Below are 18,073 nucleotides of genomic sequence, written 5' to 3'. Positions count from 1 at the left end.
TAGGATGGACTGATCTATTAGGTCAAAGGCCTTTCGGTAATCAAAAAGAAGGACCCGAACTGACGCTCCGTTTCCGTCTGTTGCTTCAAGCCAATTGTGTATCATGCTTATGAGTGCCAGTACAGTGGATGATCCAGATACCATTCCGAACTGATTTGGGTCCGCTAATTTTTCCACGGCCGGTTTGATGAAGTCAGAAACTATAAAATCCTTAGCAAGTTTTGATAACGCAGGTGTAAGTGAAATTGGCCATAGCTCCTTCTTGGGATCAGTCACTTGTTTTACCTTTGGGAGGGGTGTTATATTCGCCAATTTCCAAACTGACGGCAATTTTTGTTCTTTGTAGGAAGTGTTCAAAATGTCCGTTATGGGCTGTGCTAAAATTTCGGCGTATTCCTTTAGAACCCAATTAGGTATGCCGTCCGGGCCAGGAGCTTTGTGTTTGTTGAGGCGTTTCAGATTAATGTACACTCGATGTGTTGATATTTTAGGGAATTCGGCGCCTTCTCCTGTAGGAAGGAGAACAGACGTGTTCTCACAGTTGATAGGCTGATAAGACTGGAGCGGTTCTAGAAGAGCTTCATTTATTGCACTGGCGATTTCTTGGGGGGACATGTTGGTGAATTGCTGTACATCGAGGGAGGACAGTAAATTGGGGTTTTGTTTTTTGGATCCACTCAGTTTATTTATCTCTTTCCACCACTGACGGGGATTCACACCTTTGAGATCTTGCACTTTTGAAGTATAGTAGGCTGCTTTGCATAGTTTCCTTTCTCTATTGACAGCATTGCGGTAGAATCTGAAAACTGGACCCTTCTTGTTGGAATGAAATGCATTTTGACGCAAACGAATCAACTCCTTGAGTTTTATTGTCATCCAAGAGGCGTCCTTCGGGTAAACTTTAATCGACCTTTCTGGCATGATGTTATTTATGCCGTTTGTTATCAGTTCGTTGAAATTGCGGAGTTTTCCCTCACAGGAGCTTTGCATATTGATGCATGACCAGTCGACATTGCTGAGATAGCGGCCGAGACTTGTCTTCTTGCTTTCTCTCATATCCCTGATATTGATCTTTTTCCTGGTATGTTGGTTCAGTATCCTTTCCTTCGGCTTTACGATGACTGTGCAGACCGAAGGGGGGAAAGCTCTCGGGCGTTGAGAAGTGATTGCCCATGTTTGTTAGTATTAGATCAAGCGTGGCCTGGCCTCTTGTGGGGAATTTAACAAGCTGCTTTAATTTAAAATGGTTCCGCAAATGGCACATATCAAGACGGTTAAAATCGCCAGTGACAATAATTCCACAATTTGGATACAAAGATTCGGCTGATTTCAAACTGTCAAATAGATGGTTGAGCAAATTCTGACTGTCGGATTCTGCTGGACTGTTACGGCCTGGGTAGTAAACGACGGCCAGCAAGATGCAAGAAAAACCGCGGGGAGAGCGTGATGGATCTAATTTGAGCCAGATTATTTCATGGTCGTTACAGCAACGTAACTTCTCGGGAATTTCATATTTGACGTCCTCCTTGACATATACACAGACTCCTCCATGCTCGTGAGATGATCGGTCGTTCCGTGTGATGTTATATCCTTCAATGTTTACTACTGTGTCGCTGATGTGGTCTTTCAGCCAGGTTTCTGTAATGCAGCAGACCTGAATTTTTTCCCTTAAGATTAGTTCTTCAACTTCACTCAGCTTAGGAACCAGTGACATAGTATTCGCTAACATAATGGTTAGTACGAAATGGCTGGTGTTTTGCTTTTGCATTTTGCCATTCTTTGTTGGAATTGTAATCAAATTATTGATGTTTCTTCCCGGTGCCCGTTGATAACTTCTTTGCAAGTGTCGTGTTTTCAGCGATTGATTGGATATAATTACTGGTATTCAGTGCTTTCCTGCTCTCTTTCCACGATATCTCAGAATTCCAGCAAGTTTTAACGAGCCTAGAGCATTAGAAGGTGGCGGTATTGAGATGGTACGGCGAATATTGAGAAGATCTTGGCGTGAATAACGGAGTCTCGTGCAGTCGTTAGTATGCAAATAGGAAAGACAAACTGAATTCCCGCGAATTTTAAAACTTGGAGGATGATTTATGGTTCCATCTGTTTGCCAGTTTCGTTGATGTAAGGAAGAGCTTGGGCCCGGGTTGGTTGCAACATCCATATACATAGTTATTTCAATCGGAGGATCGTGTCCGGGAATGCTGAGGGAAACAAAGCCATGTTTTCTCCAAACGCAAATTGCACGGCCTGTTCGATGGAAACCGGTTGAACCGCTAATGTTGACAGACGTTAACACTTGAGATATTTGATAGGGATATTCGATTTGGTCTTGTAGTGGCAAGTCTTGCAGCTGATTAACTGGTAAAATACCAATATAAGATACTAAAAACAAGCACAAAAGTGCAGAACGAAAAAGATTCGTGGCTGCCATTTTGGCGCCTGCGCATATAATTCGCCTGCGCATTTAATTCGTCACACAAGAGTGAAACCACTTTTTATTGATCATTATTGCAAGACAGTCCTAGCCAAAGAAAGCATTACTGAGTGCATAATTATATGTATCAGCAGTGTCTTTATTTGATGATTAATCTTCCTTGCTCCTTTTAAACACAGTAAAAAAGTGGTACAAATTCAATACAGTAAAAAGAAGACAAATAACATAGGGTATCATGTGCATTGGGATGACAACAGCATGGGTCACAACAATGCCCAGTGAAAAGCTGAAATACACTAGAGAACGAGGTACTTTTACCAGTGGGTCGAACACAATCACGTTCACACAAAGAACAATTGAAAAAAAAGTTGTGTGATCTGATGAAAGATGATAAGAAAATGACAAATTTTTGGCCCAAACCACTAATGCTGGAAAACTTACCAAAATAACTAAGAACAATATAACACACATTGTTAATCCAATGTTTAACTGGCTCTCTATTGCAACTAAAATTTTCTTGATTTTCTGTTCAGATTGCTGGGTCTTATACCTTTTACAAAGAGCCATGTATTTCCAATTCCTCCAAAAACACCAAAAAAAGATCAAGAGAAGGCTCAATGTCCCACAGAAAACGACTGATGATAATATGATGGCAAATTTCCATATCCAATCCTTTACTTCTGGTTGCTTTTGAACATATGGTAGTAATTCAAAGTAACTAAAAATAAAACCACCAAAATTAGTTATCATTCCAATTAAGACAAATAATGCAATGACAATAATGAGGGCTGTAGTTATGATCAGAATCAAGGGGAGCAACCATATGTAAGTTTTCAAGTCATCAACACTGGGGAGCCAGTCATGTTGACCACTCTCTCTGCTGAGTACATAAAATGCTAAAATAAACTGTGAGGCAAAGAAATGAATTTGTACAACAAGAAGCAAAACTCTGAGACTCTTTGATACACTTGTAGCCAGACTAAAGAATGATTCACACTGTTTTTTGAATGTCATTGAAGACAACTGCCATGCAAACACTAGCATGACAACAGAAAATGTCCAACAAGGAAGCTGTACTGCATAAAATCTGTAAATCTGTCCAAGTGTTTGATAGAAATCACATTTAGCACTAATTCTATGGGAACACTTTGGGTCCAGCCACATATGTATCTGGACATGCTGCTTGCTTCCTATTGGTTTAGGGTGATGCAGTTTCAACACAAGTTCTGCTGCACCATTGCTTGAAAATCTGTAGACATCTTCGTTGAACCAGGGAACATGAATCCTTGTTATTAATAATGACTTTCTAACATCACAGTCTAAGGCTTCAAAATTAAAAACATAGACCCTCCAACTCTTCACAACAGACTTTAAAGTTATGTTAGCAAAGAGAGAATCAGAAGGAATAACAAGAACTCTCGATTTTGTAGAAAGCACTGCAGGTAATTCCATGTCATACACTAAACTACCAGAAGATTGATACTCCGACCAGACAGAAGTTGTTTTCTTGGAAGAGGGCACAATAACTGCAAAATATGCTATTCCTTCAAATGCATTGAGTGTCAACTTCACATGTTTAAGTACTGATCCATTCCATGGAAGAAGCGAAGCATGATAAGATAAATCAACTGTGCTATTACAGGCTTGACCAGAAGTCTCTGGACACCCATACAACCATTGGTCAGACTCACTAGTTGTCAGTAACATCAAGGTATCATGTGTTGCAGACCACTCATCCCTGGAAAATAATAAAAGTTTTTGTTCATTTCCTGTGTATCTCCAAAGCCGTTTGTGGATAACCAAGCGATTAAAATCTTTAGCTAAATATATTTCTTTGCCATTTATATTTCCAGCATCATTGAAAGTAACCTTTGATTGACCTGGATTCCTCAGAAAGTGATGCTGTAAGACTGCAACTCTCTGTTGGTCATTTTCTGTTATCTGTTGTGTGTTTGGATCTATCATATCAAATAAGGCGCGATTGGTCACAAGAACTAACTGTCGGCACCAACAGAGGCAAAGATGGTCTACACTGATCCATGCTCTTGGCACAGAAGTTGTAACTACACTTATGGCTTGAGAGTGTAGGGCCAGATGTTGCAGCGATGAAGGGCTAGATCTCACCAACACATCTCTCACACCACCACTCACAGATACAACAGTTACATTCTTCAATCTTGATATGGTATCATTCACGAGTGCATGACTTCTCCAAAATCTGTTAACGTTTTCGTAATAATTCATAAGTTGTGGATCAAGAGGCAGAATGGGATGGCGATGAGGTGTTCCGTAAGTAATGATGGTATGAACAAAACTTGTATCAAACTTTGGCAATGTAAATAAACCCCTTGCTATCAATCCACCCATGGAATGTCCGATAAGTATAACAGATGTTGGTGGACTGTCGGTATTCTTATACAACCAGATAATACGTGCTACGCAAAGTCTTACAAATTCAGTTTGTTCATTCAATACTCCTCCAAATATTCCAGAAAATGATTCATCCAAATCAGCCGTAAAGTAATTAAAATGCGATCTCAGACCCTCTGCTTTCCGCAACGCCACTGATGCTAAGGAACGAACTTGTTTGTAACTTCCTGCATTACCGGGGATGAAGAGAATAGGAATTCCCCCAAGATGAAGACCTCTGGATTTATCTGCGTAGTCTCCTTCTCCATAGAGAAATAAAGCATACCTAGGAAACCGTTTTGCAGTTCCTTTCCACATAGGCACTTTGATGTACTGAGGCCATTCGTACATCCATGTCATATCGCACCTATTCTCCTCCAAGTTGAAAAGAAAATCCCGAAAACCAATCAAAGCAAAAGCAGCAAAGACGGTAAACCATGTAATTAACACCAATTGTTGTGCTCTGAAAAGGTACCAAGTCATACCGAAAGGAAGAAGTGTGAATAAAATTCACGTTGCACTACGACCGTGATTAAGGACCGTGTCACGGACTCAGTTTGCACGGTTACAAAGCAGTTACGGGAAAAGTTCGGAAAGCGTACTCCGACATCCGTCAGAAGGAGGTCATCTCGGGTAGATTTCTAATTACGAAATCCGAGCTCGCCCGATGTTGTCTTCGTGTTGAGGGACCTATTCAGCATATTAGACCCGCAAAACAGAGTAGAAACGAACACGTGCTTCGTTTTCGCTCATGACTTTGTATCAGGCGTAAGATATTTCCTTTTTTTTTCGTTGCTTACCTTTATTTCAGACTCCACAAAATTTTTGCAATGCCTCCTTTTCACGGATGGCCAATTACAACCACAACATAGTAACACCTCCACGAAATCTGTCAAAAGGAGGATTTTAAAACACCGGAAATGGAGAGGAAAGATAAATGATACGGTCGATTAACTCCCAGACAATTGAATGGTCCAAACTCGCAAAGGCGGGAAATTTATTATCGTGCGAGATATCAAAGTATCTGTTTGCTCACTCAATTCGTATTCCAATGGATAATTTCGCTTTCTGAACAAAATTTCCAATTCTATGATGGCACGTAAATTAACTTCTCAAGAAGTGAGTTCATTGTTTGAGAGAAAGTTCACCGTCACCAAATTATATTGTGGCAAGTCAACTGACAAAGGTTTTGGAAACACAGGTGAGAGGCCAATCTTCTTGTCATATGCGATTGTATTTTTTCCGTCATGTAATATCCTGGGCTTGATGTTTCTTGGTAGACATTTGAATAAAATAGGGGGATTTGATCTAAAGGCACTTAGGGGGGATGGTGAGCGGTAGATGAGAGTTGACTGTAAGAACGATATCTCACCTATTTGACGGGCCCTATGCATGCTCGTGACAGGTAACTTGGTACCATTATCGATGTCATGATCCTTTTTGACACTTTACAGTCTAAAGGAAGGGTGACAAGTTGACTATGCTTCTCAAATTTGTAAAAATTTGTTTTGTAACATAGACTTGGCAGCTAAAAAACACAAGGTATTATGGGAGGATAGTCGTCTGCCATTTGATCACGTCCCATTTGCTGTGGTAAATCACAAGGTATACGATTGTCAACATGGTGTAGATGGACATCTACGCGAGAAAAGGAGAAACCAAGCGGTACGTTGAAAGTATTTTGTATTTAAATGATTTTGCAGATTTTTTATTTTGCGTTGATTAATAACTAAAGGTCAAGATCACAAATACTGGCAGCCATCATTGGGTGTTGGTGTCTACTGTAGGATGCTACACTCCTTCTATAGTTTATCTGTACGACGGCCTGTTTTCGGGAAGAATTGCAGCCCTCTTGCAGAAACAGATTGCATCAATTATATACGAGGAAGAAACCAGTTTTAAGGTCATTGTACTAAATGTGCAACACCAGAACAATTCCGATGACTGTGGAGTTTATACTATTGCTTTTCTGGTGTCGCTACTACATGGCCTCAATCCTTCTAATCTGACATTTGACAGGAAGCTGATAAGACAACATCTTTGAAAGAGCCTGGAGAGTGGATCATTCGACCCCTTCCCCCTCTCTAAAGTACCCGAGTGTCGAGACGGGAGGCCACTTTTTGTTCAAGAGGTCTCGGTTATGTGCGAGTGTAGAATGCCGAGGGAAGAGTCAGACTCGAAGTCTCCTTCTCGTTGTGTGAAATGTTGTAGCTGCAAGGAGTTTTTTCACAGGAAATGCATTTCAACAATTATTTTGGAAGATTCAAGTGCAAACTGGCGTTGTCCAAACTGCGAAAGAGCCCTTAAGCAGGAAGAGAAAAATAACCATTAATTTAACATGTAGTATTAAAAACTGATTCTCAGAACTTCCCGTTAATTGTTTATTAAGATAATCGTCGAAGTGAAATATATCTATGTAGTAATTTTTATCTATGTAGAAGTCAGCTAAAAGAATTTTTAAAATGTATTCATGAGAAACTGTTTCTTGTAGATCTTTCCCTAAGTACGCTCTTGCGTTTAGAATTGAAAATCCTCATCTAAATATTGTAAAAAATATTATCGTAGAATATTTTTAATGATAATCATGGCACAACACAGATAGAGAAAATGTAATAGGTGAGACAAATCACGGATTATCCTTGTCGACAAAAGTAATATCGCTTGCTACATTATATTCAAACTTAATCTCCGTCCAATCGAGGTAATGTACAATTTTTTAATCAATTACCATATTAGAAATAACAATATATCGCTTAAACTCTGAACGTAACTGCGTTAAATTTATTTCACCAGAAATCCAGAAGATTTCCGGTGTTTTAAAATCCTCCTTTTGACACATTTCGTGAAGATGTCATTACGTTGTAGTTGTGATCGGCCATCCGTGAAAAGAAGGCGTCAAATGTATTTTGTGGAATCTGTCATATAGGTTAGCAACGGGAAAAAAAATGCAAATATCTTAATACTAATACAAAGTCATGAGCGAAAACGAAGTAAGTGTTCCTTTCTACCCTATTTTGAGGCTCTAAAATGCGAAACAGAGCCTTCATGACAACATCGGGCAAGCTCGGATTTCGTCATCAGAAATCTACCCGAGATGACCTCTGGTGTTTTAACATCCTCCTTTTGACAGGTTTCTTGGAGGTGTCACTATATTGTAGTTGTAATCGGCCATCCTTGAAAAGGAGGCATCGCAAAAATTTTTTGGAGTCTGTAATATAGGTAAGCAACGGAAAAAATACAAATATCTTAACGCTAATACGACGTCATGAGCGAAAACGAAGCACGTGTTCGTTTCTACTCTGTTTTGCGAGTCTAATATGCTAAATAGGGCCTTCATCACGAAGACAACATCGGGCGAGCTCGGATTTCGTAATCGGAAATCTACCCGAGATGACCTCCTTCTGACGGATGTCGGAGTACGCTTTCCGAAAAGTTCTACTACATCACGGGCGACGGCAGAAATTTGGGGGATGAAGAAAAGAGCGAAATACGAGTGGTCAGCGGGGAACAAATTTAATACTTCATATGGAGACATATCAGTTATAGTTGCGGAAAACAATGGTGTTGTAAAGCCGAAATATCGGTAATTGTGAAGAAGAGCTCCCCAAAAAACCTGTCGGCCGACTGTCGGTCAACTGTCGGGGCGCGCGCCGCTAAAATCACGATTCTACGAGTGAAGTATCTTGTATATTTCACCACTCACAAAACGGCTCCTTTAGGAGCCACCAAATCTTGAAAGTCAATTGTCAACGTATTACACATGTTGGATGTTGTATCAAGCGAAAACCGAGAGAAAACATTAAGGTTTGTGTTAACGTTTCACGGACAGGCTACCGACAAGCTACCAACAGGTTACCGACACATCACCAACAGTCGGCCGACTGTCGGCCGACAGACGACCAACTGTCGGCCGACTGTCGGCCGACAGTTGACCGACAGTCGGCCGACAGGTTTTTTGGGGAGCTCTTCTTCACAATTACCGAAATATCAACAGTATACTTCGCTAAATAAAATGTTAAGCAATTTTTCAAAAGTGTTGATGGCACATATTTCTTTTACTGCTGTAATAAACAATAGAGGCATCGGAAAAGGCATCGGTGGCATCCGGAAAGGCACAAAGAAGAATTATATTTACGTTTTGTAACTTGCTACGTGACGAAAAAAGAAAACCAAATCCGTGGTCCCCAAATGAATTCTCCCACCTTGCCTCAAAAAATGTTCAAATTTTCTGCAACTTCACATTTTCCTATTCGTAGGTCCGGCCAAGCCTTTATGGTCATTGGCTCCCGTATAGCCACTAACTATGGCTTATAAATACAGGTGTTTAGTGTTAAATTGTAAAACTCCCCGAAGAAGTTTACGACAGTTAAACGAAACGCGTCGGAGAATAAAGAAATTTTACGACTACCATTCGTAGAGTGCTGCTCACCAGTTTAGTTTTAAAGTTTTTTTTTAATTTGGTGCGATAGCTGTGGTCAGTTTTTCCATGCAGGTTGTCTGGATGTACCTTTCGCAGAGACGTGGGGGGGGGGGGGGGAACAGAGACACCAACACAACATTTCACCTGCCGTTCGCTTCGAAGATTAAGTTTTCATCCCGAGTTCATTTGTTAAATAAAATAGGAAAAAAAACACTTCGAACGGAAAACAGAATTATTTTAACGCCTGGATCTTCTGGAAAAAGGTCTCCTTAACGAGGGGCCCTGATTATTAATATTTAAGCATGGTAAACACATTAGCCTTAACTTGGCTGTTTCTCGAAGCTCAGTGTTTTCCTAAACGCCTTTTTCACGTGAAATGAGGCGATTGAATATATATAATAAACACTAAAAGAACTACAGCTGATGGAAATTTAAAATTTCTTATCTAAAGGCTGTGGAAACAAACTTATTAGTGACTCTAAAAATATAGAAATCTAGAACGAAATCTTTTTAGAGTTGCTTAGCTTTTCATTTTTCTGGAATCGAAAGTTGAGATTGCAAAATTCAAGTGAAAAGAAAACCGACTGTGATTTACGCCTTAAACAAGTCAAGATACTCTTTGCGTCATACAACAAGTTACAAATCGTCAATATCATTCTTCTTGATGCCTTTCCCGGTGTCACCGATGCCTTTCCCGATGCCTCCGTTGGATAATATAGCAGTAAAAATATTGTTCCAGTCAAAGTGTTTGGAAAATTGCTTAACTTTTGAATTAGCGAAGTATAACCTGGTAACATTTTGGCTTTACAATACGATTGTTTTTTGCAAGTTACAAAACGTAAACATAATTCTTCTTGGTGCCTTTCCGAATGCCACCGATGCCTCCATTGTTTGATACGGCAGTAAAAGATATATGTACCATCAACACTTTTGAAAAATTGCTTCACATTTTATTTAGCGAAGTATACTGTTAACATTTCGACACTATTGTTTTCTAAAACTACAACTGAGATGTCTCTATATGAATAAATTTGTTTCCCCGCTGACCACTCGTATTTCGGTCATTTCTTCATCCCCCGCTCGTCGCACGGGTCGCGAATTCCCACGTAGACTCTGTGACCCCCTTCCGCAGTATGATTTTATTGTGTCAGCGGTCGTCCCACTTTAGTAATAACTAACTAAGGGGAGCTCAACTTGGGGACTAGGGTTGAATCAGCTGTTAATTATAACCAGCGGCAAGAATCCCGCGCTATTACTTAAAGTCACGTCCCTATCAGGGCTCATTGACCTTGCCTTGCTAACGAGATGTCATCCGAATTTTTTGCAACGCGGGCTACTGGCCTTAGCTGTAATCCAAATAGTTCTGGCAAACAATCTACGCTAGTTAAAAAGGAAATCGAGTTTCTTTATGCAAACCTCTGCGAGGTACGCGTTGATAGTGACTACTGTTACGGGTTTTTAGATGGGACAGAGGAACGGAAGGAAGATCTCATTGAGCAATTCACCACATTGAATTCTACATGTTTTGTGCGCTCCACAACAGAGGTCAAGGAAAGGTCGCGGAGATCATCCGAAAATGGTATTTTCAATCTTCTTTACTTTTTCTTTTAAGCATTTTAGGTTTGCAATTTTCGGGAAAAGGAAAACGATTGCGAAAACAGAGGACGAATACAGTCAAGGCAGGCCATGCCAGGATTTTCATGTTTATATTACAAAACAACTTGACCTTTCGCTGCCTTTTGTTTGTTTAAGGCGGAAATATTCTAGTCATTTATGGAGCCCAGATGCGACGTCCATATTTTAATGAAGAAATGAAAGCGAAATATTATGTCGCAACAGTTCAATAAAATTTAGCCATCAAGTGGCCAGGATTTTAATTTCGGTAATTATCCGCAGGCATCTACAGTATCCGTTCCACACGTGCGTTGACAGACTATTGCACAACTTCCACCGGTGAGAAAATGAGTACGAAGAAATGCTAAATCATCGTCATAAAAGTCAACAATCATTCACGGTTGTCAAGATTTAGCGACTATTTAATAAAGCGTTTTTTTTAGTCTAAAAATGATCACATTTTTCTTTAACCTCGGCCCGAAAGGTTTTTAACAGTTTACATGGGTTGGAAGAAAAGACAAGGCGCTGTGAAAAACATGCGCGTGTGGACCAGATCTGTTTCGTTTGCACTCTTTTTCCTTTTTTTTTTTTTTTGAAAAACAAAGAAAGCAGCCCAAAATTATGAAAGCTTGAGTCTCCAGAAATCTTTAATTTACCAAAATCAAGTTCCAAGAATGACACGAGGGTAGAAACATAAAACAGTTGATGTCTGGGGAGTAAATTATTATACGAAGGTAAATAAAGATCTATAGTGTAAAAAATACATTTGAAATAATGAAAAAGATATCGAGTTTTCAGGATTCATTACACATAAAATAAAACACAAGGGAGAATTTCCGAACATACTTGGAAAACACCGGGCTCTTGGGTCTGTGGTTAACATAAAAAGAAAACTTAATAAATGTCGTTCTGACAACCTCTTTATAAAATACTCCAGTCGCAAGTGCCGGAAATCTCATTTGGAAAAAAAATCATCTTTTTTGCTTTGCGGAAAGTTTTTCAATATTTCAATAATCGCGCTATGTAACAGCTTTGTAAAATCTCTCTTTATGATGTCGGTAGTTTCGTCTTTTTTTAGTACAACCCATGTTTGAGCAAAAGTCTGGCAACCTTCCTATTGCCTGTCTGGCACACCCATTCTCAGTGGTAACCGTGGAAACAAAGACATTGCCTGCATGGACCAAATGCGGTAAGGATACTATTGACACGGTTTGCTACGACATTTTCAAAAACGTGGCATAGAGTGCTTAGAACCTTATCATTACTTTCTGTTTCTCTATGAAAATATAGGATTCTCGAGGTGGAAAGAAACAGAAACCTCAAAATACCTCCGGACACGATTACTTAGCCAGCTCCGGAGGTTACATTAAAGTTCAAGGATCAAGAAAACTCGACTGCCCAGCAAGTCTGCAAGTGCGAGCTATACGGCTGTACACTGATTATACTTTAGAACCTGAAGAGTGCTCGTCAAAGAAAGGTCTACGGAAGGCAAAAGCCGGGATTCTCAAGCGATTAAAGGATGACAAGCAGACGGGAAAGCGCCTAAGAACGACGACAAGATTCTATTTCAGGCTTCCCCTTAGTACAGCACACAAGGTACATCCTGTCGGTGAGGCCGCCACAATAGGTCACTCCATCCATCCGAAAATCGCAAGCAAGATCCGCGAGCTGGTTAGTGAAAATATAACTAGTCCAGATGTGGTACGGAAATGCTTGGAGCAGTACGTCGACAAAGAAATGTTTGGAAGTCATGAAGGTCATCAGAAACCCCGAAAGTCGAACCGACGATATTACCCCAGTCGCCAGGATTTGCGAAGTCATATCGCTCGAGCAATCAGCGCCAGCAAATACTGCGGTGATGATCAAGAGTCACTAAAGCGCAAAATTGAGCAATGGAGGCTTGACTCCCCATCATCCAAGTTCTACTTCAGGACAAGGGACGAGGTCAAGGATGGCGACGAGACAAAGTTTTTGTTCGTACACCAAGAAGAATGGCAGCGGAGGCTTCTCCTCAGGTATGGCAGCGACCTTGTACTTATGGATGCCACCTACAAAACGACTAAGTATGCGATCCCTTTGTTTTTCGTGTGTGTCCACACCAATGTGGGTTATAAGGTTGTAGCCGAATTTCTCTGCCAGAACGAGGACAATGAATGCATCGCGGAAGCCCTTCATATCATCAAAAGCTGGAATCCTACGTGGAAACCAAAGTATTTTATGGTAGATTATTCGATGGCGGAAATAAATGCTATCGAAAGCGAATTCCCAGATGTTGCGGTATACATATGCGATTTTCACCGCGAGCAGGCGTGGCAGAGATGGGTCAAAGCCGGCAAAAATGGACTGACCGTAGGGGAACAAAAGATGTTTCTAGAACTGATGCAAGCAATTGCTCGTGCTCGTTCGGAGACGTCCTACAAGAAGGTCGTGGAAAGCCTGAGAAAGTCGACGTTGTACTTAGGAAATCCCAAAGTACAAGAATACTGCGGGAAGGTGTGGTTGGACTGTTCCGATCGTTGGGCTCATGCATTTCGTGTTCAACAGGTCGTTAACATCGTGAATACCAACATTGGAATTGAAGCGCAGAATAAGTTGTTCAAATACAGGTATTTGCCTGGATCACTCGACAAATCAGTTTTTGGAAAAGTGGTGATGATCGTGGAGTCGTTTATCCCTGATTCCTACCAACACTACCTGGACACCAACCTTCAGCTGAGTGGTTCTTATCGTGAATTCAAGCGCGATATACCTGACTATCTTCACAACCGTCCTCCTCATTTCGTCAAACACTGCCTCAGGAGTAACTTTGGGGCTGCTGAGTTTGCCGAACATGACGTGAAATGTGTCAATTTAGAAAAGGGTGAATTTCTCGTCAAAAGCAGTTCGAACAGTACGAAGCTGTTTGCTGTCAAGCTGTTGGAGCCAAGCTGCAAATGTGAAAGCTGGCGTAAAACGCATTTCCCTTGTAAACACCTTTTTGCTGTTTTCAACTTCTTTGACGAGTGGAGCTTTAACAGCTTACCGCATTCTTACAAAAATAGCGTCTTCATAACTCTGGACACCGTGCATTTTGATCAAGCCGATCCTGACGAACAACCAACCTCGGAACCGAGTTCAACGGACGAGGGAAATGACTTTTACAGTCAAGTATGCGGTGCAGAAACAACAGTCCCCACCTCATCTTCCGATGAATATGATGCACCTGCTCAATCCAGTGGCACTTCTTCCCGGCAAAAAATCAACGACAACGAGCAACCTTTAATAACTGAAAAGCTCAGAAAGCGCCTTCAGGAAAGAGTCGATGAATTAAGATCAGCAACATTCGTGGTCGATGATTCAGTTATCCTTGAGAATACTATCACGACTGTGGAATCTCTGCTAAAGGATCTCCGTCAAAGTTCCTCTCTTGAAAATGGCCTTCCTCTTCGACAGAGTCCTGCAAAAAAGAAGCTCAAAGTTACAGAGGTAGACTACCACAAGGTTAAACATAAGACACTTCCCAAACGCAGACGACACAGCAAAAGAAGGAAGGACAGGGGCGTGGTTGTAGACTTGACAAGGGATGAGGGCAATTCCAAAGACAGTGCTGTGGAATTAGAAGAGGTTGGTATAATTCGTTGTTTTCTCACAACGATTGAAAGAACTGTTTATGTCAACGTGTAAAATGTTTATCTTGTATGTGCCAATGTTTTATTTGCAGGTTGACTCGATATGTGATGTGTCTCTTGATGACGATAATGAACTTGAACTGTGTAATGATGCGGATAACGACATGGATAATGATGAGCTAACTGGCACAATTCGCGAGAGTTCTGCTCGTATCTCATTAAGGTATAATTCTATCGAATGTAGTAATACAGAACAGTGATCATAACTCTTCGAATATTCTATCAGTTAAGTAGGGAACGATTTATCAACCTTTTAGACTATTCTTTTGATCTACTGTTGTGGTGTATATACAGGCCTTCTCAGCTAGGAGAGTCAGAAGTACAGTTGTGTGACGCAGAGACGAGAGTTAAGACCTTGCAAGTCAACACTGGTATACGCGATTCCGTACTGGAAGTAGGGCCATTCAAAGTAACCGTTTCTGACTTGCTAGCCACTCTTCCTCCTGGCACTTTATCTGCAAAAGAAACACAGAAAATTAAAGAAGAAATCCCTAGTTTTGTAGATGGATGGTTAACTGATACGGTGAGCAGTACTGTTTTCCAGTAACTATTTGAAAGATTAATTTTGTATATCTTCAGTTGTTAAAGTCGTTGTGCTTCTCTTTGTAGATCGTTGATGCTACACTGTGGAAACTAACAAAACTCAACCAAAAAATCTTTGCTGCTTACAGTACCCTTTGTCAGTTGGTGAAACATGGGGCAAGTACCCGTAGATTGTGGATGGGCGAGAGGTTCCATGGAATTGAAAAAATTGTTATTCCAATGAATATCACTGGACATCACTGGACATTACTGGTAAGTCGAGGATGCTATTCATACTGTACATTTTTTTTTTATAAAATAGTCATCTCTAAAATTTGTATTATATTCTTTAGATAAATTGAACATTGTACACATGACTCAGGACTTCGTTTTGACGACATAAAGTAAATGTGTTCAAAGATTTTAGATAACAAGGAATCTATCCGTGTCTACATTGATCCTATTCATGGAAACAAACATCCAAATGAAATAACAGCAGCTTCCAATCCCAGCCTGTACAGACTTATAAATAACATGAGGTGAGTTTCTGTATTCCCAGCAAGACCCTGTGTTTCATTGTTGTGAGAGTTATGATTTTTCAGCTATATATATATATATATGAGTAATTAAGTGACTTCATGTAACATAAACTTAACTAAACCTAACTTAATTGATTCCATCAATCGCCAGGAATTAATATTGAGACAATGTTCATAACTCATTTTTGTAGCTATATCCAGTAGCATTTATGAAAATGGTTGCAATCTTTCTGTAGTGAGGCTGCTGACATCAAAACAGGCTGGAAAAGTAAAGAGGGGGCATGCCTCGAGCCACCCCATTTTCAGCAAACTGATGGATTCAACTGTGGAGTACTTATTTGTAAGGTAATCTTTAGAGTAGTATAAAGCATTAGATAAGTGAGCTCATAGGTACCAATTCCATCAATATCTTTGACATTAAACAGTCAAAACATTATGATGTCATTCCATAGCAGTTTTTAAAGAAACATTATCAGAATATTTACTTTTTTACATCAACCAATCTTACATCATATATAATATAACTGCAAGATCTATTGTTAGTTTGCCAGGAACTTGTGTGATAACAGACCGATCACAAAGGTCAATGTTTCTATCGAGAGGATGAAGCTTCTATCCAACCTGTTTGGCAGCTGTTACGATGACATTTTGAGGTACAATAATTATGCCTTTCTTATCATTACAATCACCACTGTGTATTGTGTTTAATCCCAAAAAACAAATTGAGAATTAAGTAATCATTTTGAACTTTTACTTCACTTTTTGGCAGAGGAAGGGATGTTCTTGTTTGCAAGGTGTCGCTTGGCTGCGATAGATGTGGACAGTTCTTCCATGCTAGTTGTTTAGGAGTGAACTTTGCCACAGCATTGCAAAATCCTTTCTTTTATTGTCCATGATCATACACTTAAAATACACACAAACAACAACCTATCTGGGAGTCTTCTTTTCATTTTTAAAGTATGTGATGGAGTTGTGGCTCAGCTTGTTGAAATTTACATTCAAGGGAAAAAAATTGTGAGAAAGTGTATTTTCTAAAGCAAGCTATATAATTTAAATCATTTTTTTCCAAAGAATATGCAGTAAAAGGGCCCAAGATGTGTACTGTTAAGAGACCAATCATTTAAGTCAGTTAAAATTTGACCGACTGAATGTGATCAGTAATACTTCTTTGTTACAGTCACAGAAAATGTTCCTTGATTTAGGCACTCATTTGCTGAGAAACTGATGAAATAGATATGTCATGTTCATTAAACATCTTTTTGGACAAGAACCATGGAACCAATATTTTCAGAAACTGTAATTGTAAATAAAACAAGAAAGAACCAAAAGGCACACAAACAAGCAAAAGATAAAATACTAAACAAGAACTTACTGAAGAGAAAATTGAAGACACACTTCCAGAAGCGGGTGATAAAATGCCCTTTTTTACCCTGTATGTTCCAATCTAATTGATAAACCATTTACCAACCATTTACAAGACTAATGGCTGAAGCATTAACCTGTGAAAAATATTATCAAATTGGAGTTGATGATAAAATTAAGAAGGTCCAGTTCTAAATAATTCATATCCTTGTACTGTTAACAACAAAAGCAACAAAAAAACCACTGCATTTCGGGTACAACACATTCGTCACTGGTTTGTGTATAAACACTTTCTTTCCTAATTCCAAAAGCAATTCCCAGTATCTAAGAGTTATTTGGTGGGGGACAGGGGGAAGGGAACCCATGAGAATAGGGAATGGAGGTGTACTGGAGGCAAGAGGGGCAGGAACTGGGTAAAATTTTTAGCAAAATTGCATAAACTTTTGCAATGAAAATAAAACAGAGGCAAGAGCCATTTAATAAGGTTATGGGAATCAGGATGTTCAGACCCCTCTGTCCAACTCCCCCCTCCCTGCAGTAATTTGAAATCCAAGTTTTCCCAGCTCATGCGAACACACTTGAGTCCCCCCTTCACCAACTCAAACTGTTATTGTGAAGGACTTGCTCTTCACCATGACTAATTATTAATATGAAACCATTACATTTCCTTCTGCAATAAGCCAAGAATACCTTACTGGCCAGCTTCTAAAAGCTGCATATTTTTTACGATAATAATGTTTACTTGTTCTTTATTTTAACTGATGTCAACTACTAAGTTTTTAATGGGCCAGTAGACTATCAAACAGACGAACCTATTCCTGATCTTAACGGCAAAGTATACATGGCCACCTTGGAAGCTCAGCTTTTTTACTGTATTAAAAATTATACAGTTCTGCAGTTTTCTAATAAAGCATTCCTTTTTACCCATGTACTTACCTCCTCTTTGAATCTGCCATTCAATTCGCCTTTTCTTAACGTAAATTCTAACAAAATCCTGCAAGGTTTCAACTCCCGAACCCAACTGATCAGAGTAGAGTAATCAATTGTGATACCGCTGGTTGACTGCAGGCGGATCCTTGTTTATTATTACTAAAGTGAGACG

The 18,073-nt window shown here is 39.8% G+C and overlaps 3 protein-coding genes and 1 long non-coding RNA gene across 5 annotated transcripts; 2 read left to right on the top strand and 2 right to left on the bottom strand.

Annotated features, from left to right (window-relative positions):
- Positions 1-2,484: 2,484 nt before the first annotated feature.
- On the bottom strand, positions 2,485-5,449 carry LOC113666554 (GPI inositol-deacylase). Its single transcript, XM_027182348.2, has one exon. It carries the CDS (start codon positions 5,327-5,329, stop codon positions 2,588-2,590), a length of 2,742 nt encoding a protein of 913 aa, XP_027038149.2. The 5' UTR covers positions 5,330-5,449; the 3' UTR covers positions 2,485-2,587.
- Positions 5,450-5,800: 351 nt separating this feature from the next.
- Positions 5,801-7,611, top strand: LOC149040065 (uncharacterized). The gene is made up of 3 exons (XM_089183234.1): positions 5,801-6,047; positions 6,366-6,511; positions 6,866-7,611. Exons 1-3 carry the CDS (start codon positions 5,936-5,938, stop codon positions 6,932-6,934), a joined length of 327 nt encoding a protein of 108 aa, XP_089039360.1. The 5' UTR covers positions 5,801-5,935; the 3' UTR covers positions 6,935-7,611.
- Positions 7,612-11,499: 3,888 nt separating this feature from the next.
- On the bottom strand, positions 11,500-18,030 carry LOC149040063 (uncharacterized). The gene is made up of 4 exons (XR_016179925.1): positions 17,908-18,030; positions 16,982-17,108; positions 14,799-15,003; positions 11,500-14,316 (listed from the first exon to the last, which is right to left on the bottom strand). It is a non-coding gene; the product is annotated as an uncharacterized LOC149040063 (long non-coding RNA).
- LOC149040064 (uncharacterized) lies at positions 12,618-16,879 on the top strand. Of its 2 annotated transcripts, XM_089183227.1 has the most exons (8): positions 12,618-14,483; positions 14,581-14,711; positions 14,843-15,071; positions 15,158-15,343; positions 15,491-15,609; positions 15,846-15,954; positions 16,153-16,262; positions 16,379-16,879. In XM_089183227.1, exons 1-8 carry the CDS (start codon positions 12,618-12,620, stop codon positions 16,503-16,505), a joined length of 2,877 nt encoding a protein of 958 aa, XP_089039353.1. In that variant the 3' UTR covers positions 16,506-16,879. The 2 variants fall into 2 exon arrangements, with proteins under 2 accessions (XP_089039353.1, XP_089039354.1); XM_089183228.1 differs by lacking the exon at positions 16,379-16,879 and having other exon boundaries at positions 16,161-16,269.
- Positions 18,031-18,073: the final 43 nt, after the last annotated feature.

Source organism: Pocillopora damicornis, chromosome 9 (genome assembly GCF_964200805.1).
Source record: "Pocillopora damicornis chromosome 9, jaPocDami1.2, whole genome shotgun sequence".
Lineage (NCBI taxonomy): Eukaryota > Metazoa > Cnidaria > Anthozoa > Scleractinia > Pocilloporidae > Pocillopora > Pocillopora damicornis.
This window is presented reverse-complemented; position numbering and strand designations above follow the sequence as displayed.

Coding starts and splice junctions, on each gene's coding strand:
- LOC113666554 (XM_027182348.2), bottom strand. CDS start 5,329: ATGACTTGGTACCTTTTCAGAGCACAACAATTGGTGTTAATTACATGG.
- LOC149040065 (XM_089183234.1), top strand. CDS start 5,936: ATGATGGCACGTAAATTAACTTCTCAAGAAGTGAGTTCATTGTTTGAG. Junction 6,048..6,365: donor CAAAGGTTTTGGAAACACAG/GTGAGAGGCCAA, acceptor TTTGTAACATAG/ACTTGGCAGCTAAAAAACAC. Junction 6,512..6,865: donor AGAAAAGGAGAAACCAAGCG/GTACGTTGAAAG, acceptor GACATTTGACAG/GAAGCTGATAAGACAACATC.
- LOC149040064 (XM_089183227.1), top strand. CDS start 12,618: ATGTTTGGAAGTCATGAAGGTCATCAGAAACCCCGAAAGTCGAACCGA. Junction 15,610..15,845: donor AGACTTATAAATAACATGAG/GTGAGTTTCTGT, acceptor ATCTTTCTGTAG/TGAGGCTGCTGACATCAAAA. Junction 15,955..16,152: donor GTGGAGTACTTATTTGTAAG/GTAATCTTTAGA, acceptor ATCTATTGTTAG/TTTGCCAGGAACTTGTGTGA.